The following is a 21,544-nucleotide window of genomic DNA, read 5'->3' on the forward strand; positions in this document are numbered from 1 at the left end:
GCTGGCCTGTGCCAGCTGACGAGGGCTCAGGTTAAGGGGCTGTTTAATTGTGGTGCAGTTGTCCAGCTCAGACTGCAGCCCGAGTTCTGGGACCTTCCCACCTCGTAGGGTCCTAGAGCCTGGGCTCCAGCCCAAATATCTACATCACAGTTAAACAGCCCCTTAGCCCAAGCCCGGTGAGCAGAAGTCAGCTGGCATGGTTAGTCTTAGCAGCTCAGCTTCAGCCAGTCCCACCCACAGCCCGTCAGCAGAAACAACAAGCACCTCCTAGCACCTGAAACACTGCCATCTCTTCCTGCTCCATACGTGGTCTAACCACTAGAGGGAGGCAATGAGCCAAAGGACTTTAGCCAGAGTGCTGCTGTGTTACATGGGGTGAACAGACTGGGGTTTGTATCGACACATGCCAGCTCTGTGATTTGCAATCAATTAAAACAACACAATCACCTCCTCCAATTTTACTCCTGGGGGAGTTCGGTGCCAAAAAAATAAAAATTCTGAAAAATGCAGCAAATTTTATTTATCAAAACAACACTATATAATCATGCCAGTTTCAATTGCTTTGGTAATTTATTTCAAAATACCTGTCAGCAAGTATGTCTGTAAACAATACAGTGACACACAAACATTCCCCCAGGAGTAGAGTTAAAGAAACCCCCATGACAACCCAGTTCCTGCTTCTCTGCTCCCCCCGCAAAACCCAGCCATGGCCCCCCAGCCCAGACACTCACATCCCTTTTCCCCGCAGAGGCCAGCTGCGGTTCCCCACCCCCCCTCCAATTCAGAAGGAGAAACAGCCTGATGTTGGGTCCTGAGCTTGCAAGAAGTTTCCTGTGCACTGCCGCCTCCTTCCTTCAGGGCCTGCTGGGAACTGCGGCTGCTGGAAACTCTCCAGTTGCCTCCCCCTCCCCTTTATTCTATTTGCCAGCTGGGCTCTGCCAGGTCCAGCGGCCCCTAGTGGCGGACAAAATCTCTGCATCCCATTTCTGGGGGGGGGGGAAAGGAAATTCTGCATGCTCAATATTAATTTCTGCAAAATTCTGCACTGCGCAGTGGTGCAGAATTCTCCCAGAAGTATCCAATGGGAATTGTACCAGCGACCACTGGGGCTAAAAGTTGCAACAGGGGATCTAAAATGGGAACTTTGGCATCAAATACCAATGCTCCTGCTCCACCCCCTTCCTCCACACCTGTAAAGTATGGCTGTGTGGGTAGGAGCTCCCGATCATGCTTCAAACATATTCAGGATGCAACTGAACACTGTAGCTTAGCCTTGTGCTAGTTGCAGACACCTTCTTAAGTGCTGACCTAGGCCCATGATATCAGAGCATCTCATGCTCGCTAACATGCAACTTGATGGCCTTTTTCCTGTTTGTCTGGAATGCGATAACTTGAGAATGACACATCAGCTCAGTTCCAGGCATTCCACACAAGTCCCCAAAGACCCAACCATTGGTAATGGCCAGGTTGGCTTTGGCTCAGTGCTGATAGAGGACTATAATATCATGTATGGTATGGGGGAAGTGAATAGGCAGTGCTATTTACTCCTTTACAGAACACTACAACTGGGGTCACCAATGACATTAATAGGCAGTAGGTTTAAAACAAAGGAAAGTACTTCTTTACACAATGGATAGTCAACCAGTGGAACTCATTGCCAGGGGATTTTGAGAAGACCAAAACTATAACTGAGTTCAAAAGAGTATTAGATAAGTTCATGGAAGATAGCCATTGGTGGACCTATTAGCCAAGATGGTCAGGGATGCAACCCCATGGTCTGAGGGTCCTTAAACCTCCAACCACCAGAAGCTGGGACTTGATAATTGCCCTGCTCTGTTCCTGCCCTCTGAAGCATTTGGCACTGTCCACTGTCAAAGAAAGAATACTGGGCTAGATGGGCAACTGGTGTGATCCAGCATGACTGATGTTCTTATGAAGTGTAAGCATAGAGGTGGATGTTCCTGCTACTCCATGTGAAATCAGACTTGCCCCATCTGTTGATTAAAATTCTGGTATCCTTCTCAAGGCTACTCACCAGCTCAAACTTTATAGATTGGAGGGCAGAAGATATGGGTACAGGGCATTGTGGGAATGCTAGTGGAGGACTATTCAGATTTGATACCTGGTACCTGCCCCTCCAACACATCCACATTGAAGAGTGGGGCAGGTATGGGGTAGGCCTCAGCTGACCCAAGCACGTACCCATATCCCTCAGGTGAGCTAGTTTGCTCAACATCTACTTGCCCCGAGCATGCACTTCAGGGGTTTGAGTGTGGACAACAGGTGGGTTTGGGCACAACTTCAATTCGGACACAGGTAGAGTTAGCAGCATATACGTACGTGACCTTCCCATGGGCTGGAATCCAAGCTCTGCATATCCAACCCACGTGGTATTTCCCTTAGATAAATCCAGTGGCAGAATGAAACTGAAAGCTGACAAGAGGGTGTGGAAAGCACAGTCAGGAAAGCCAAGGACCTCCGATTCCGACCTCCAGATGCAAGAGACATCTGTCATCCCTGTAAGTACTGGAGGGTCTAAAGCAAGGTACTGCAAGAGGGTCTAAAGCAAGCAAGTGATACAGCTCCAGGGGTGGGGGGGAGTTAACACAGGATGGCCAATCCTGGGAACTGTTTGTCCAGCAGCTCTGGGGCAGTTCTATCTGTTCTAGTTCTATTTTTTTCTCCTGTAGCAGCTGTGCTTGAGCACCTGTTTCGGCTCAGGGGTGCTGGACCTGCCAGGGTGCCAGGGTGATACAAAGCAAACAGCCATGGGAAAGTGGCAGCAGCCCCGAGCTTGGCTCATGCATCTCAGGAAGATTGCACAGTGCAGGGAGGCCAGGCTTACACCCAGGGTTAGAGTTGCTGGACTGTCTCGCCCTCACCAGCAGCAAAGGGACACAGGACTGGAAGGGATGAGTGTCTGAGCATGCACACGCAATGTGGGCTTCTTGTGGCATGCAGGGCTCAGACTGGGATTGCACGCAGCGATGTAGTGCATTGTCACCTCTCTCCACTTGCTGTCTTGTTCGCCAAAATCTTGTCTTTCATAAAAAAGGAAGTCGCCTGGTGTCCTGGTTGAGAAACAAACCTAAATATATATGGACTGAGTGTAACTGACGCAGCGACACCTGCTTGAATCTGCCGAGAGCCAATTGCTCTGAGAGGGGGGAATTGAGTGTAGCTAGGAGTGTATGGGCTGAATGCTGGCACTGCTGAGTGACATCTCGTCTGCCACTGGTCAGGTTTGGGAACATGGAGTCGCTTTGTCTTTAAGTCCAATCAGCCTGGCTATGGGATTTCACACGGTGGCCCCATCCAGGGGTCTTCATTGGAATTAAGCCAGGGATGAGGCCTGGCAAGTCAGAAAGGAGGTGGCATGAAATAGGAGTATGCACAAGGGATCATCCTTTTATTAGCCTCTAAACTCCAGGGCTGCTCAACTCCAGCCAGTTCCATGTCAGGGCTCCTGGGTTCTATTTGGCTTCCGGGAGGGAGTGTGAGTTTCATGGCTAGAGCAAACCATGGCATCAGGACACCTGGGTTCTACTCTTCGTCTCACAGAGGGGAGTGGTGTCTAGTGCTTAGAGTGGGGGACAGTGTCAGAGCTCCTGGATTCTATTCCTAGCTCTGGATGGGGAGTGGGGTTTAGTACGTTGGGGAGGTGGGAGGAACTGAGAGTCAGAATTGCTGGGTTCCATCCCCTTCTTGTGGGCCACAGCATGGGAGACTGGGGAACCATGACTGCTGGGTTCAATGCCCAGCTCTGCAACTGTCTCCCTTTTCTGACCACAAATCCCCAAACAGCAGAATCTTAAAGCATATTCCCCTGGGGATCTGAGATGCACCGTCTCAGAGCTGAGTTTGCCCTTTTCTAGGGGTCTTCTCCCTTCCCCTCCAAGTCAGCAGCAATAGCTGGGCTAGCTGCTCTTTCCATGGCAGGGCTGCGGTCACCTGATCCCTCCCCCAGACTGTCCTGCCCATGTGCCCTGCAGCGTGAACTCTAGCGAGTAACGGGGCTGTCTGTGGCTCTGACACCCATCTGCAACCTCTTACGCTCATTAAAGAGGAGCGCTCCTCTCTCGGCCCCCTGCCCCACAAGGCAGGCTGAGGATCCAGGACCCCGCCACCAGGCCAAGACGATCATGCCTCTTTCCTCTGTAAGTACTGGCTGCAAAAAGAGCCCCAAGAACCGTCAGTCAAACCTTTTAGCTCAGCTGATCTCTGCAGCTGTTTGTCTGTCCCAGCTGGGTCATGCCTGTCCTAGTATCACTCTCTCATTTGTGGGGTGGGTTCAACGGGGGCAGGGCGTCTGATTACTGGGTCCCCCATGAAGGTCAGCTCTTGGCATGTGTCCTTGAGTTAAATATAGTCTTGGCTAGGCTGGCTGGCAGGAAGAGGAGGTCCTGTTACATTGCATCTGGACTCGTTTCCTCTCGATGGAGTGAAATCAGGGAATATCACCCTTCCTCAATTACAGTGCCGCACTCTACCCTCACAAACCAGCTGCAGAGCAAGAGGGATTTGGTTGCTTAGTTGCCAGTCATTCAAACCGCTTGATCTGCGGGAATCTCTTAAATTCTGGGCTGATTTGCTCAACACTGTTACAACAGATAGCAGGCGTATCCTGCAGTGGGTGGTATGAGGCAGACAGACCTTGGGAGCTCATCTGGTGTTGGCTGGAAAATGTTGTGGTTTCTTTTTCCGTCATAGAAAGTTTTTGATGAAATATCAAGCTTTTTTAAATCAAAACTGGCTGAAAATTGAATATTTTTGGGCAGAAACTATGTATTTTTAGCCAAACACTGAATAATTTTGGCCAGAAAACGAACAGTTTTGAATAGGGTGACCATATGTCCCGTTTTGACTGGGACAGTCCTTTTTTTAAGCCCTGTCCCGGCTTAAAAATTGGCAAGAGCAAACGGGACAAATGCGCAGTTTTGCCAAAAAAGTGGGGTGTGACCCCCAAGTAGGGTGTGGAGGAACATGAGGGGTGGAGGGGGGAGCAAGTGGCACAGTCAGCCCTGCGTGGGAGAGAGGGCTCAGAGGAGCAGCGCGGGCTGAGCCAACTGCGCACGGGCGGGCAGCAGAGGGGGCTCAGGCCAGTCCCGCACGTGCGGGGGAGAGGACGGGCTCGGGCCGGCCCCATGTAGTGTCCCGTTTTCCCCTTGGGAAAATATGGTCACCCTAGTTATGAATCAAAATTGCCAGAAACTGATTTTTGGCCTCAAACTGACAAAATATGAATATGTAAATCATATATTTTCAGTCAGAAACTACCAAAAGTTGAATATTTTTGGCTGAAAACTGCATATTTTTGGCCAAACCAGAGATTTTTTCAGCCAAAACTGATGAAACCAAAACAGTTTCACTTTTTCACAGAAATAAAATCACTTTTTGGTCTTTTGTAGGAAATATGATTTTTAAAAATGAAAACTTGAAGATGAACATTTCTTTCCATGAACATTTTTGTTATGTCAAAACCCCAATTTTCCTTTGAAAAAAACGTTTTGATGGAAAATATATCCCTGGCTCCTATTCCGAGTGGTGAAGGAAAATCCCAATTTTTGAGCCAATCTCATAATATCTCTTGCAGCTGCACTCGTGAGTTTGAACATGCAGGGTTGTGGCAATACTGTAACATTTCTGTTTTAAAATACGTTTATATGATTTCTGGCTATTTCCCCTTGCAACACCCTAAACATTTCCTCTCTGTGATGGGGTTCCTGGGGTATAGCCTGGCCTGTGGGACTGCTGAGCCCTCTGTCCCTCCAACCTGGGGTATCCTCACACACTGTGATGCTGTATCAAGTTACAAATCTCTGGCAGGTACTGCACCTATACAGCCATCCACAGACAGAGACACATCCAACAGAGTTACATGAATGCTTCTCCCAGCCACTCATGTACCCTCAATAGGGAGGTTCCAGCCAATTCCCACCAGCTCCCCAGCCTTGTACCCCAGAATTGTACCGTCCTGCCCTGGTCAGAAGCCTGACCAGTATAAATTCATTACCCAGTCCACCCACCCCACTCCCATAATAGCAGAATAGCCTTTGTAAACTGAGCTGAGATTTCCCAAGCACTTCAACCAAAACACAGTTTTAGGTAAAATAGAAAACATATTTGTTAACTATAGAAAGATCAATTTTAAGTGCTTATAAGTAGCAAGCATAGAGATCAAAGTTGGTTCCCTAAGAAATAAAATAAATTCACAGTCTAAGTTCTATAAACTAAACAGGATTTGAATCAAGCAGTGTCTCACCCTGATAGATGGTACAAACATGTCACAGAGCATCAATACAAAGGCTGGAACTCTCCGCCAGCCTGGGACCACCCTCCCCAGTTCAAAGTCTTTGTCCCCCAGACCTTTCTTCCAGATGGTGAATTGGGGGGTGAGTGAGGCCAAGCCACTATGTCACTTCCCCTCTTTAGAGTTTCTTCCAGCTTGCTGGAAAGATCTATGGTTGTGACATGGGTGTCCGCCCCCATTGGTCAAGCATTCTCCATCCTCTACGTGTTCTCTCTGAGAAATCTCCATTGTATACAGCTCCTGGGATAGTGGATTCTCTTTAATGGGCCATCAGCACATCTGGCTATTCCATTGTTGTACCTGAAAGGCTGGTTGGGGGTATTCCCAACCTCACAACACAACACACATAGCAAAACTTCATAACTGCACATACAAGGATAACACATACAATCCAACAGGATAGTAATGTTCAACAGATCAAGACCTTTAACATGATACCTCACAAGACATACTTTGTGCAAAACATATCAATTATATGACAGGGGTGAGTATGGGGATCACAGGGTGTGGCTTTGAGGTTCAGAGTGCCACGGTCTCCTTCCTTGATGATACTTATGGCAATGAATCTGCCTCACGTCTGGTCTAATTTTAGCTTTTCTTTTCCAGCAATGAGCTAAACAGGTTCCCCAGGAACCACAACAATCTGGTGTCCATTCATGCTACTTAGATGCGATGCAAACACTTACGTTTCTTTTATCAGTTTCTGAGGATCTACATAGGTGACACATTTGAATTAGTCAAGGGGAAACTGAAATCCTAATTTCTTTAAAATACAGAAACTCTGAGAAAATAAGCCATTCTGCTTCTGAAGCTCAACGAAAATGCCACTTAAAGGGGTAAGTACTAACTGAAATGGTTTGTATACCAGAATAACTTGCATTGGGCTTGTCCTTTATTCATAGATTCATAGAACCATAGATTCCAAGACCAGAAGGGACCATTATTCTATGATTATGATAATCTAGTCTGACCTCCTGTCTAACAAAGGCCAGCAAACTCCCCCAAAATTATTCCTAGAGCAGAGCTTTTAGAAAAAACATCCAATCTTGAATTCAGAATTGTCAGTCATGGAGAATCCACCATGACCCTAGGTAAGTTGTTCCAATACTTAATTACTCTCACTGTTAAGAAGGAACATTTCGACTTCGACAAATTGCCATTTGTTGATGGAAAAACATTGCATAGAATCATAGAATCATGGAACTGGAAGGGACCTCGAGGGTCCAGTCCCCTGCATTCAAGACAGGACTAAGTATTATCTATACCATCCCTGACAGGTGTTTGTCCAACCTGCTCTTAAAAATCCCCAATGATGGAGTTTTCACAACCTCCCTAGGCAATTTATTCCAGGAAGTTTTTAGTTTTTAGTTAGGAAGTTTTTCCTAATGTCCAACCTAAACCACTCTTGCTGCAATTTAAGCACATTTCTTCTTGTCCTATCCTCAGAGGTTAAGAAGAACAATTTTTCTCCCTCCACCTTGTAACAACCTTTTATGTACTTGAAAACTGTTATCATGTCCCCACTCAGTCTTCTCTTCTCCAGACTAAACAAACCCAATATTTCCAATCTTCCCTTATAGGTCATGTTTTCTAGAGCTTTAATCATTTTTGTCGCTCTTCTCTGGTCTTTCTCCAATTTATCCACATCTTTCCTGAAATGTGGTACCCAGGACTGGACACAATACTCCAGAAGAGGCCTAATCAGCACAGAGTAGAGCGGAAGAATTACTTCTTGTGTCTTGCTTACAATACTCCTGCTAATACATCCCAGAATGATGTTTGCGCTTTTTTTGCAACAATGTTACACTGTTGACTCATATTTAACTGATTTTTTTGGCCCCAAACTGACAAAATCTGAATATTTAAATCACATATTTTCAGTCAAAAACTACCAAAAGTTGAATATTTTTGGCTGAAAACTGCATATTTTTGGCCAAAATAGAGATTTTTTTCAGACAAAACTGATGAAACCAAAACAGTTTCACCTTTTCACTGAAATAAAATCACTTTTTGGTCTTTTGTAGGAAATATGATTTTAAAAAATGAAAACGGATCTTTTCCATGAACATTTTTTGTTATGTCAATACCCCAATTTTCCTTTTGAAAAAAATGTTCTGATAGAAAATTTCCCCCTGGCTCTTATTCTCAGCGGCAAAGGAAAATCCCGACCAAGCTCCCAACCCCTGCATAACCAGAAGAGGGTACAACCTCAGGTCTGCCCTGAGATTCCAGGCCCAGCATGCCATAGACCTTAGTGATGCATGAACAAATAGCCCATCTGGAGACCCTGCCCCAGGTGCCTCCTAGTGGTAGGGAGAAGTGCCCCTCATAACCCACATACTTGAGCCAAATCGCTTCTCCAGCTTCTCTTAGACACCCAGCCTCTGAACCACTCACCCTTCTGCCCATTTTAGTGGCTAACCCCTCTCTCTGGTTAATTGCACCATCTTCATTGTACATTACACACCTCCCCGGTATCTGTTCCAGAATCTGTTACAGCTGCAATCTGGACCAGCTGGGTTCCTTAGCTCCAGGGGCAGAAGCTGGTGCTTTGGGCTCTGGTGTTTACCAGGTCAATCCCCTCTAGCAGTTGGATCAGCCACCCTGCTATGTTCTCAAAGACTCTGCGGTGAGGGATTCCGTGGCGGAGAGGTAGGTAGGTAGGTTTGCTCCTCCCCCTCCCACTAGTCATGCTGATTTTGCTCCAACAGGAGGAACCGAAGCCTGGGGACCTGATTGAGATTTCCCGCTTTGGATACTGGCACTGGGCCCTCTACGTGGGCTACGGACATGTCATCCACTTAGCGCCCCCCAGTAAGCACCCTGCCTGGCTCTGTCAGTGTGTGTGTTTGTCGGTGGGGAAAGAGTGAATAGAGGGTGCTGATATAAGGCTATGCCCAGGGCCAGGGCCAGGTTGTTGGTATTGGGGATTGAACCTGGGACCTCTAGGTCTAAGATCATTAAGCCATCAGGGCTTGAGCTCATATAGATGGTATATTGCTTTAATATCCTCTTTCTTGTATGTTACACTTTGTTCCCACTGCTAAGACTAAACACTACTTTGGTGTAAGTCAGTGTCTGGTCACTGCGCACACCACAGGTCATAGGGGCCCAAAGGGAAGAACCGCAGGTGCCAAACCCAGTTGGACCTGCAGAGTAGGCAGGGCTGATCAACAGGATGCCATAGCCCAGGGCTCTGTTTAAGAGTAGGAGAATCATATATGATTCCACCCCCAGAGAGGTAAAGGCACGAGGCCTGACACCTGAGAGGGTACACTGGGGACAAAGGTACAGCCAGCCCTGTAGCTGGGACACGTGCCCTGCTTGGCTTGGTCTAAGACACATCCCAAGTGATGGAGACTCCAGGGAGGGATGGAAATCTCAAAGTCCATCCAGATCTGTTAGCACACGGTCCATGTGTCTGTCCTGGATCCCCAGGTGAGTTTGCCGAAACTGGATTCTCCAGTCTGATGTCCGTGGTGGCTGATAAAGCCATGGTGAGAAAGGAACCCCTCTGGGCGGTGGTGAAAGGTGATGACTACCGGGTCAACAACAAGCACGACGGGAAGCTGCCCCGGCGGACTGTGGACCAGATTATCCAGGAGGCAGAGTCTCTGGTGGGGAAGACGATGCCATACAGCGTCACCAGCAAGAACTGCGAGCACTTCGTCACCAAGCTGCGCTACGGTGTGGCCAGGAGTGACCAGGTGGGGGGCGGAGTGGGCCCAGCTGTGTGTGTGTGTTTGTGTACGTGTGTACACACACATGCCATGTGAAGCCCTGCTATGTGTGCACCTGTAACCCACACGCCTCCTGGGTGTGGTGTTCTGTCCCATCTAGTGCCACTGAGACCACTTAGAGATTAATGAGTCTGCTCTCCAGCCTTAGCTAAGGGCCAGTTGGATTTTAGCTCATGCAGTAGAGGCTCATGCACTAAGCTCCAGAGGTCCCAGGTTTGAGCTCACCTACCGGGGGTCTGTCGGTGTTGCACACAGACCCCGTCCGAGATAGGGGCCCTGTCGTGCTGGGCTTTGTACAGACACACAGCAAGAGACAATCCCTGTCCTGATGAGTTTACAATCCAGCTAGACAAAGGATGGGAAGGGAGGCCCAGAGCAGGGAAGGGACTTGCCCAGGGCCAGGAGTAGAGCCTGGAATAGAACAAAGGGGACCAGAGTTAAGCTGCCTCCAGTGAACTGTGGAGGCCGGATGCTCTAAAATGGACTTTAACTCAGCGTGGTTCTTGTGCCATTTATTGCTGTGTTTAAAACCCCCTGGGTGATCCGGGGCCTCCTGACCAGGTTTTGTCTGTGCTTTGCAGGTCCGAGATGCCATGGTTGCAGGGGCAGTGGGGATCGTGGGCGTAGGAGCCCTTGTAGCGGTTGCTACATTCATTGGCACATTGCTCTCTGACAACAAGCAGGAGGATGAATAATGCAAACATCGGCCTGGGCCAAAGACCCGAGCAAGGTCAATGGGAGCTGATCTTTACTGGAGCTGGTTTAGCTTCTCACCTGCTTTCTCCTTTGGCATCACTGCCCTTGGGAGTTTGTTCTAATGGTTAATCACTTGCATTGTGAAACACTGGTGCCTTATTTCTAACTGGAATGTGTCTGGCTTTAACTTCCAGCCACTGGGTCTTCTCCTGCCTTTCTCTGCTAGGTTAAAGAGCCCATTAGTACCCAGGATTTTCTCCCCGTGAAGGTACTTATACATGTAACCCTTCTGCCCGTCAGAGTTGGCAGCAACAAGGGCCGGGTTCAATATCTAGGGGATCCATTCGAATAACACAATGCAAACCGGCTCGAGCCCCCACCCAGTGACCTGGGACAAATATATACCACCCCCGCTGGACACCTCCAAGAGGCAATACTTCCCCTCTCACAAGCACATAGTCTGAGTGTAGCAAAAGCTTTTTAATAACAGAGAGAAACAATGTGGCATTATGTTGGGGAAACACCACCAACCGGATTCATAACACAACCCATGAGCAAAAACAACCCCACCCCAAGCAAATTGGGGTATGCCCTTTTCCCTTTGGTTCTTGAGTCCAGCAACCCCAAATCACCCAAAGTCCCAAAAGTCCAATGCCCCAAAAGTCTCTGTCCCTGGTCAGGGCAGCCCCAGAGTTCGAAAGTTTATCTGTGGAGCTTTACCTCCCAACCTGGGTGGAAATGGGACGGGGGTAAGAGGCACCTTACGTGATCTGAAGCTGACCGCCCCATAGCAGCGCTCCGCTCCGCCAGCCGCCCCACGAACTCCTTCACTCAGCTGTGCTCCGCTCTGCCAGCCGCCCCACGAACTCCTTCGCTCAGCTGCTCTCCGCTCTGCCAGCCGCCCCACAAACTCCTTCACTCAGCTCCACGGCCCACAAGCAGCTCCTGCCATCCACAAACTGCTCCGCGTCAAACTGCTTCACCAGCCATCCCGCAAGGCACTCCAGCCGTCCCGCAAACTGCTCCACAATATATCTTCAGGCTCCCCCACTACTTAACACAACATTCAGTGATTTCAGCTCTTAGGTGAATTCAGCTTGTAGTAGGGGAGCCCCAGTGCTGGTGCACTGTCAGCCCAAAATGAGCTCAGCAGCCTATAACTAGACTTCTAATGAAATCAAAATTAGCTCTGATATTCCACAGTGGAGAGAGGAGGAAGTGCAATTAGCATGTAAGGCCCTCACCAAGGGGCCCATGCCACCAAGTATTAATACTTGTCCCCAGCCTCTCTCTATTCACACAGTTTTGGAACCCATGACCCTTGCCTAGCGAGTGCTACTTAGTTGATGGTGAATCCCTCCATCATAACAAAAGGCCACATACAGTTCCAAGCACAGTTCCCATAATCAGGGTAATAACAATTTATTCTTTCTGCCCCAATAACAGAGACACTGGGGATCCCACAGCAGCCAAAGTGACCATTTGGGCAGCTATGGTCTCATTCTAGGCGTGGTGGGTGTGCCTATGCAAATGAGATCGGCCCCTGAAGTTCTTTTCCACAACTTGCCACACCTCACCACCAGATGTCAGGGTGGAGCTCATCCTGACACTGCTTACATCCAAAGTAATCAAGTCACCTCTCAACTGAAGCTAAACTGATTGAACTCTTTAAAGCTCTCCCTGGCAGGCATTTTTTCCAGCCCTCAAATCATTTTTGTGGCTCTTCTCTGCACCCTCTCCAATTTAGCAACATGAATGTTACAGCAACTAGTGTTTTCGGACAGCTGGGACATTCTTGGTGAGTGTGTGTATAAATCTAGCCAGCGAGATTCTGCAGCAGATCTACAAGCTTGCATCAGCATTAACATATTGTATGGGTCACGCTGAACCACATGTTGTTAAAGAAATAAAAGCATTGCTCTCATGCCTGACACTTGGGTACAACCGCTCTCTGAAGGCGTTAGACACAAGTGTGTTTAGCAAACACTCCCAAGGCCTATTCTACACTCAGGAGAAGCCCCAGATCAGCAATATTGTCTTGTGATATTTGTTGCTTTTCTTCAAGCCCCAGCTCCTGGAGTCATGTGAGTTTGAGGGAATCTCAGCTTACAAAAGGTTTCTAGACCTCCCTTGTGTAGAGAAGGGCTTGAACCACGAACACCATGGCACCAGATGGCAAACACAAAGAACCCCAATAGTTGTACTTGTTAAAAATAATTCACACCTCTCCTGATCTTGGGTGGGGGGAGCTGACTCCATGGTTTTGACTGTGATGATTTGGGGCTGGCAATACTAGAACTCCCATCAGCATAATTACTGCAAACTCCAGTTAGTTCCCTGATTGCTCAGTCAGGGCCCTTCCTGCGCATGCTCCTGAGCTCTGTCATACTGAGGGGAGGCCCCAGCCGGGGCCCCAATCAAGCAAATTCTTTAAGTGCATGCGTAACTTTAAGCATCCAAGAAGTACCATTAACTAGCTGGACATGGATCAGACCCACTGCCCTAGCAAAGGAATGCCCCATAGCCCATTTCCCAACCCACTGAGCCAGTCAGTCCCCCCACCCTAGCACTGGACTGGAGCTGCCACCGCTGAGCAAGGAAAAACCCCGTATCCCATTCCCCAAATCCCTGAGCCAACCGGTCTACCCAATGTCAGGCTGGATTGGAGCTGGCGCCCTCTAGAGAAGAAAGGGCCCAGATCCCATTCTCTACCCCCCTGTTCTCCACCAGTTCCCCACCCTGGGGCCCGATTGGACCCACTAGCATTTGACCCACCCACAGCCTGGGCCACTCTGAAACTGGAGCCCGCATGTAAGGTCAGTATCTCACTTTCAGTTCCCTTAGCTGATTCTTTTCTGAAATAATGTGGCTTGTTAGAATTTGAGCAGAAAATGTCAATTGGCCGAATCATCAGCTACGGAAGGAAAATACACTCCAGGCCCTGGTCCCTGGTGAGGCAGGCAGCCAGTCTCCCAGCCTCATGCTGGACTGGAGCTGGTGCACCCTAGAGGGGAAAGGCCCCGTCCTCCATTTCCTGCCTCCCAAGCCAGCCAAGCCCCTTGATGAGGCAGGTTTGCAGCTGGTGCCCCTATCACAGATCCAGTGGAGTTCCCCTCCCTGGCCACTCTCCAGGCTGCCCTGGGGGAATCCCCAGCCTCTGGATCCCTAGAAATTTTAAGCTTCCCTGGGTCTCAGCAGGCTGCAGCCATGTTTCCTCCCTTTGCTGCTGTGGCAATTGCCTGGGCCCCAACCCGCAGTCTGTCACCCCTTCACAGAAACAGAGCCCCTCAGCCCACCTGCCTTAGGCCCCCACCTCCAGTGCTGACCCCAAGACACCCCAATTGCTTAATCACACCTCTCCCAGACTCCCACCAAAGGTGTGCACCTTCCGGCTCCCCATGAACTCCCTCCGGGGCTCAGGGTAGGTGTAGCGCATAAAACAGACACTCTGCACACAGTTCTGCGACACTGCTGCTCCTTCCTTATGCACACGAGAGAGACACAGATCCACACAAAAATAATAACTCCTCCACGCATGTCCCGTCCCTTGTGAGTGCGGGGGCCACCTGCCTTCAGGTAGGCATGGTCCCCCTGCCTCAGGTTCCCTCCCCTTAAGCCTGTGAAAAATCAATGGGCAAAAAGCAAACAGTGCAACTCCTGCCCTTTATCATTTTCTAGTCTCTGGTCAGGTGACTTCCTGGGAAACCTCAACAGGGGACTCCCAACAGCAAGATCTGGGATGATGACAACCAGTTCATTGTTTAGAGCGCCTCCTCTCTCAATAGCGGAGGGTCCAGATTTAACGACCTCCATTGTTAGGCCTTCCCCACCCCCCACCCCCACTGGAATTTTGGTCCAACCTGGAGGTGAGAGGCCAGCAAGGAAGGCAAAGGGGCCGCACCTTCCACATGGAGTTTGCCACTTGGGAAGGCTATGTTCAGAGAGCTCAGAATCTCACCCAGGATCCCTCCGTTGTACAGACAGATTCCCGAAATTGTCACAGCATGGCACAGACACTCAATGTAGATGCAAGTGGGGGATTGGTCCCGCTATTGTGGGAAACTTTCCTGACTATACGCTCCCCCAGTGAAATGGGCTAGCGAAAGGATCTGAGTCCTCACTCCCACTCCCCCAGAGGCCTGCCTGACCTCGAGGGCTCCCCTTCCACTTTCCTGTGTGGCAGAGTCCTCGTAACCCCGACAAGGCTGGGCCCAGGATTCCTGTGGGGCTCAACCCCCAACCTTGTTGTGGTCACTTAGGGCAGGGTCTAGGGTGTCCTCACTCCAGGGTGGTCTCTCCGCACTGGTCGCTTCCCTGACCCGCTGATCATTACATACAGTTCAAAACTAATACAAATTAGTAAAGAGCAACCAATGGAAAAAGCAAGGGAAAAATGGGACAGGCGAAAGGAAAACCCATCCCCCCGCCATGTGGCACAGGGACACCACAAACAGCTGTCTCTGGAACGTAAGGGCCATTCACAGCCTGTCCCTCACATGTCCCAGGCCCCTGCCCAGGCCCTGGCTGTGCTGCAGGGGTGCAGTGGGTCAGTCACTTGCTCTGGCGGTGGCCACACGCCCTCTGGCGCTAGGTGGCAGGACCCTTCTTCCCCCGTCAATCCCCCCTGCTGTCACTGTTATGATCCCCCCTCCCAGTCCGGCCTGCAAGACCTTCTGGCTGGGGACGTGTCCCTGCGCTGGGCCCATTGCCCAGGGTCCCCCCTTGCTCTCCCCAGCTGCTCACCACACCCGGCTCCAGCCCCAGCACGGCTGCCACTACACCTGCGCGGCTCCACCCTGCTCTCTCCTTAGCTCGCCCCTCTGGCCAGGCAGCTCCCGCTCACTCAGAGGATGGGACCCCCGCCCCGGTCTCCTGACTCCCTATTGGCCTGCCTGCCCTGTCAATCAGACTGACCTGGAGCATTGGCCTCTCCCCATTGCCCCTGGGGACTGTCAGTCTCAGGGTCCTGATTTCCCATCGACCCTTCCCCTTTCTTTCGGTACTGGGAGCTGGCCAGCCAAAACCCCAACTAAGTTTTAGTAAAGGGCCAACAGTCCCCTTCCACAGAGGCTGGGGGAGCAGGATGAGCAGACACAATACTTAGCACAGACACATGGAACTGAGATCATGACCCCCATCGTGCCAGCTGCTACACAGATCCCCACCTGAGATTGGGGCCCTGTTGTGCTGTGGGCACTGCACAGACATCAACCAAGATCGGGGTCCCTGTTGGGCCAGGCACTGCACAGACGCACACAGAGGCTATGCTCTGAGGACCTTACAATCTAAATGCACGAGACAGCCAGAGGAAGGATTATTTTGTAACGGGACCACTCAGCACAACAAAAATAAGTCTGCTCACAGAGCTGCAAGCCAGGAACTGGCTGCTTTGGTTAACTACAGCCAGGGGAGGAAAACACCCACCCACTCAGACAGGAGGAAGGGAGAGATGGAGCATGGCTCTATAGCCCATAGGACTCTGGGTAACCCAGTTAATACAGGGTTAACTTTACTACAACTTATTATCTCCGTTTTGCCATTGGAGACACAGGCAAGGGGGGGCCTGTGATTCTCATAAGGATTCAATAGCTTTCTAAATTAGAATGCAAGTATTTCAAGGCTTTTCAAATGAGGCAACAATTCCAGTGGGTAATTTCTTGACGCTCCTTTGAACATCTCAGTTTAAGGCCTGCGCACCTCACAGATGTTGTACCAGCATCAGTGTGGCTGTTAGGGATGATATTGTTAACAATACTGGTACAACCGCTAGTGTGCATGCAATTAGACCAGTATAAAGGTGCCTCATTCTGTATAGATTACTGCCCTGCAGGAAGAGGACTAAGGAAGCAGGGAGGCAGTGTGGCCTAGTGGATAGTGCAGTGGCCTGGAACACAGGTGGCCAGGATTCCTGGCTGTGCCACTAACCTGTTGGGTGACCTTGGGCAAGCCGCTTCCTCGCTCTGTGCCTCAGATTCCAAATCTGTAAAATGGGGGTAATTCTGCAGAACTGCTTTGAATGCCAAGTGTTACAGAAGAGCTAGGTAGCTCTCTGCTACAGGTCTAAAGCACCTCTGTAAATGCTGTACAGAATAAACCGTTCACTCACCAGACCACTGGGGAAATCCCCCACCAGGGTGGGCAGCGGTTACCTGGTAACCAGAGATGGAGCACACAACCCCCTGTGATGTCATGATAAGTCCTCCACATCCCCCTCCCCAACAGACAGTGTTACATTAACCCACTACAGGGAAGGCGTGAGCGCCTCCTACAGGTAGTTAGTGGTGGACAATCCAAGGACGGAGGGGGTGTATAGCTGAGAAGGAGGATGGGCCAGTGGGACCGAGGTGTCCTGAGCTTTGATCCCATCTCCTGCTGTAGTGCTGGGTAATTGCTTTGGCCCTGGGTTTTCTATGAGAGGCAGCGTGGTCTGTTGGGCGGGCAGGGGGAAGTGATACAAGGAAGCATTCAAAGCCACATAACAGAGCCAGGAATAACTCCCGGTATCCTGAGCCTGAGTCCAGCACCCTAGCCACTGGGCCCACCTGCTTCTGCTGTCTTGGGGGTTGTTATCAATATGGCACATGCCTTTGTTTTAGCTATGCCAATAGGAAGCCCACAATGCGACCAAGATGAATGATGAGACGCGAAATAATTCCACCTCCTGCATCAGGGTGAAGATCCCCTCCGTCCACGTAAGTGCAGCCACATGCCCAGCCACACTCATGACTTTTGCTCATGATCCGGATAACGCTGAGCCCTGAAGTCAGTGACACTTTCTGGGTCCTGTGCCCTCTAGTGCCTTCTGCAATATTTGAGCCACAAAAAGCCACCCAGGGAGAGCCACCCCTCCCCCCACCTAGCTCCACAAATAAACAGGGTTATGGTTCCCTTGAGCTTAGGTTTCATGGGGTCAAATCCAACCTGCCAGCATCCCATTAAAGAGCCTTAATATGTCACCAAGCAATGTCTGCAGGGATGGTGCTCTTCATGATCACCCCCACTCCCCAATATTATCTGGCCCTATCAAGGAAACCGCAGTTACAAGCCAACAGCAAGATCTGGGATGAGAATGGAAACTGTGGGGAAATTAGGCACATGGGACTGTTATCAGAGAACGGTGGAGTGACTCTGCTTAAATCAATGGGGTTAGGGCCAGATTCTGCTCTCAGTGCCCCTGGGGTAGATCCAGAGTCACCCACTGACTGCAATGGGGGTCCAGGCTGGATTCTGATCTCAGCTCCCCCTGGGGTTCATCTGGAGTCACCCACTCACTGCAATGGAGTCAGTCCCGGATTCTGATCTCACTTATGTCTGGTGTAAATCCAGAGTAACTCCAGTGAATTTAACAGGGCTGGGGCCAGCTTCTGATCTCCTGCACTCTAGTCCAATCTAGCATAATCCCATTGAATTATGAGGCTGGGGCTAGATCTTGCTTTCATTTATCCTTGTCTAAACCTGGAATAACTCCAGATTGATAGCAATAGAGTAAGAGTCAGCAACTTATCCCACTGGAAACCCATGGCATCACTCCAGATTGATAGCACATTCCAGCCCTCCGTATTCATGTGTTCTTGCTGATGCAACTTTCCCCTTTGGAGAGCCCTTTCCTATGTGGCCACGATTCACCATGGGTCTCTAATGGGATCCCCATATCTCCTCTCCGAGGTGGAACTCAAACCCGGTGACCTGATTGAGATCTTCCGCTCATGCTACCAGCACTGGGCAATCTACGTCGGTGATGGCAAAGTCGTTCACCTGGCTCCTCCTTGTAAGTGCCCCCCTCCCTAAAGGGGAGGTGTCTTTTGCTGGAGGCTGAAGGTGGGTCCCGGCCATGGGAGTGCCTTAGGGGTTTCTATCTGCAGAGGAGCCAGTGCTCTGTGCAGGATTTGGGGATCCCATGCCATGGGAGCTGCAGCCCTTATGTGCCTTGGAGGCCAGCTGCATGAACGTTCAGCAGTACTGACTGCCATACAGCAGAGTGTAGTACTGCCTACTGGCACTGGGGGGAGCTGGAACAGCTACAGCCCTGAAGAGTGTGGTTGGGCTCGCTGCCACTGGGGGACTCAGTGCTCCAGCCTCCGGAGGCTGCACTACCCCTGGCTGTCCCCTGCTGGTGCGGAAGGGGACTGCAGGCAGCACAGGGTGGAGGTGCAGAGCAGAGATTGGCTGTATGCAAAGCTGCCTGCTGCCTCTGCTCCTGCAGCCACAGGAAGGTGTGGTTGGGTGGGGAATGCCCACGTATCAGCCACTGTTCCCAGCCTCCAGGGATGCGAGGAGACCTCTGGGGAGATGCAATTTCCCCCAGGCATCATGGAATCTCCCTGCGTCATACCCAGCTCAGTGCCGACTCAACGGATCTCGCTCTCCCCCACCCAAGGTGAGCACCCCACGGACGGCGTTGCCAGCGTCCTGGCTGCCCTGTCCGACAGAGCCTATGTGAAGAAGGACTGGCTGGAGGACGTGGTGCGCAAGGACCGCTACCGGGTGAACAACAAGCACGACGAGACTCACCACCCGCTGCCAATCTCCAAGATCGTCCGGCGGGCCCAGGAGCTGGTGGGGTGCGAGATGCCCTACAACCTGACCAGCCACAACTGTGAGCACTTCGTCATGGAGCTGCGCTATGGCGTGGCCATGAGCGACCAGGTGGGTGTGAGAGGGACAGGGCCTCACACCAGCATGGTGACCGTGACCCATGGATCGAACCTGGCCCCCCCCAGACCTAAGCGCCTGAGCCTCCTGGGACAGCAGCTGGTCCTTAGGGGTGAATGAGACTCAGCCCTCCCAGGAATGTCATTGCCTTGCAGCGTGGCTGATGTACTGCAGGGTACAGTTCCGCCTGTTGCCCCAGGATCTCCTCAAGTAGCTGCAGCCCCCTGTGTGACCACTATCAATGCCCCACTCTCCCCCAGCACAAATTACTATTTGGTATTTGTTTTGTGGTGGCGCTTAGGAACCCCGCTCACTGACCAGGACCCCATTGCAATAGACTCTGTACAAACCCAGTCAAACCCAGCGTCGGACCCCCTGCAAAACGAATCCAGCAAGTTCCCTTCCCCTGAAATGATTGCACGACCAGAGCATGTCAGCGGCTACCTCTGTTCCCCTGCCTTGGTGCCTCTTCACAGCCCCAGCAGGCTGCTGCTGCCTCCTTTCCTTTAAGTATTACAGCTCTGCGTTAGTAGCAAGAAGCTGTAGGGGCAGGCGGGGGGAGAGCGGGATTCATGCCCCTAGGACGGAAGATCTTGACCTATCCTGTGGCCTCCCTGGACGGAGCTTTTGCAGCAGGTGCTGCTTGACGTCTCATGGGCTGGCCGGACGTCTCAGCCTTCCTTTCCATCTCGCTTGCCTCAAGCCTGTAAATGACCCCACATGGGAACCCCCGTGTCTGATGGGCACTTTGTTCTGTTCTGCAGGTCACAGAAGCAATAGCCATGGGCACTGTGGGGGTGATGGGAGTGGCGGCGGCTGTGATCAGATCCATGGCTCAGAGACGCAAGCATCGGAAGGAGTAGCAGCAGATGGAGGGAGAGGGGTTCGTACCTGCACTGGCTTGGGGCGATTAACCCAGCTCTCATCCTTTATCATCAGATTGTTTTCAGTGCAAGATGAAAGGTAAATGAGATTTCGTGAACAAAGCTGCCCCATAGCTGACACCCAATTGTATCCCAATAAACTCATCTTGAGACCCTGCGTCTTGCTGTCTGGGCTGAAAACATACAGTAATGTGGCTCATAGCTTGGTCACCTTGTGCTGTGGTTTCCCATCTTCTCTCCCATGCTAAGCCGGGTTGGGCTGGCTCAGTGTATTCACGAATGATCTCCTGGGAAATTGCACTGATTCAACAGGGGACGCTCTGAGTGAGGTGCTCCCTTTCTGATGTAACCCAAGATCATAATCATGAAAGATCCCAAGGCACTTTTGTGAAAGAACCTCTAGGGTTTTAACCCTCGGGTCCTGGTCAAATACCCAGGGGGGTCATTTCATTCTGTCTTCTTAAATTCCTCCCTGTAGTTTCAAATGGATACAGAACTCATCTGGCTTCCTTAGCGGGTGGGTAGTATTGCTATTAAACATTTGTAGTGTTCCACTCCAGAAGCAGCTGCATGTCATTGCCGGATGAGGTATCCCTGTATAAATAACCCCCATGCCTCACCCCAGAGATGGCTTCATCTCAGCTCTGTGTGGTGTAGAGAGGTTTGGCTAGAGCTCGTCTCTCTCCCAGAGCGGAGGGGGACCACACCGCCTCGCTACTTCCTTCCAGTCATTGACGGGGAATTAGCTTGGCCGCGGGAGTCTATCGCCGCGGCTGCAGTAGAGGCAAACACAGCCAGTTATTCGTGCCTGGCCCGTGGTCGGCGGACAATAGTGAGTCAGTGGCTCAGGCCCTTGGGCAGGGGCTGAGCAAGGCAGGTAAACAACAAGCCCAGGCCCTTGGCTCAGAAGGGCCTGGAAGAGGGGGAGACTGCCATCCACAAGTTGGGTGGCAGGGGGGAGGCAGGCCCACCCACTCCACTGCGTCCCACCCCGGGGCCCTAGCAGCGGCAGAAGGCCTGCTGTTGAGTCAGTGGGGATCCTGGCTGCAACACACTGACCTAGGCTCTGGCAGTGCTGCAGCCAGACTCGGGTCAGCTGCCCCCGGGCCACTTCCAAACTCCCCCTCTGGAGGTACCTAGGTTAGGACGGTGTCTTCCGGGGGGTCAAGCACCATGGGGTCCTCTGGGTAACTGGCGAAGGGCAGGATGGGCAGCTCCTCAGGGCTCTGGTTGGTGATGGGCATCGGCAGGTCAGGTCGAGC

General features: G+C 51.0%; 1 protein-coding gene across 1 annotated transcript; it reads left to right on the forward strand.

Moving 5' to 3' along the window:
• Positions 1 to 2,401: 2,401 nt before the first annotated feature.
• LOC311524217 (uncharacterized protein) lies at positions 2,402 to 20,261 on the forward strand (the record flags this gene model as incomplete). The annotated part of the gene is made up of 9 exons (XM_084635095.1): positions 2,402 to 2,519; positions 7,087 to 7,146; positions 9,022 to 9,124; positions 9,749 to 10,017; positions 10,632 to 10,742; positions 17,355 to 17,438; positions 18,412 to 18,514; positions 19,124 to 19,392; positions 20,163 to 20,261. The coding sequence occupies exons 2-9, from the start codon at positions 7,132 to 7,134 to the stop codon at positions 20,259 to 20,261; spliced, it is 1,053 nt and encodes a 350-aa protein (XP_084491221.1). The 5' UTR covers positions 2,402 to 2,519; positions 7,087 to 7,131.
• Between the last annotated feature and the right edge of the window lie 1,283 nt (positions 20,262 to 21,544).

This window comes from Lepidochelys olivacea, assembly GCF_965140295.1.
Source record: "Lepidochelys olivacea isolate rLepOli2 genome assembly, chromosome: 7".
Lineage (NCBI taxonomy): Eukaryota > Metazoa > Chordata > Testudines > Cheloniidae > Lepidochelys > Lepidochelys olivacea.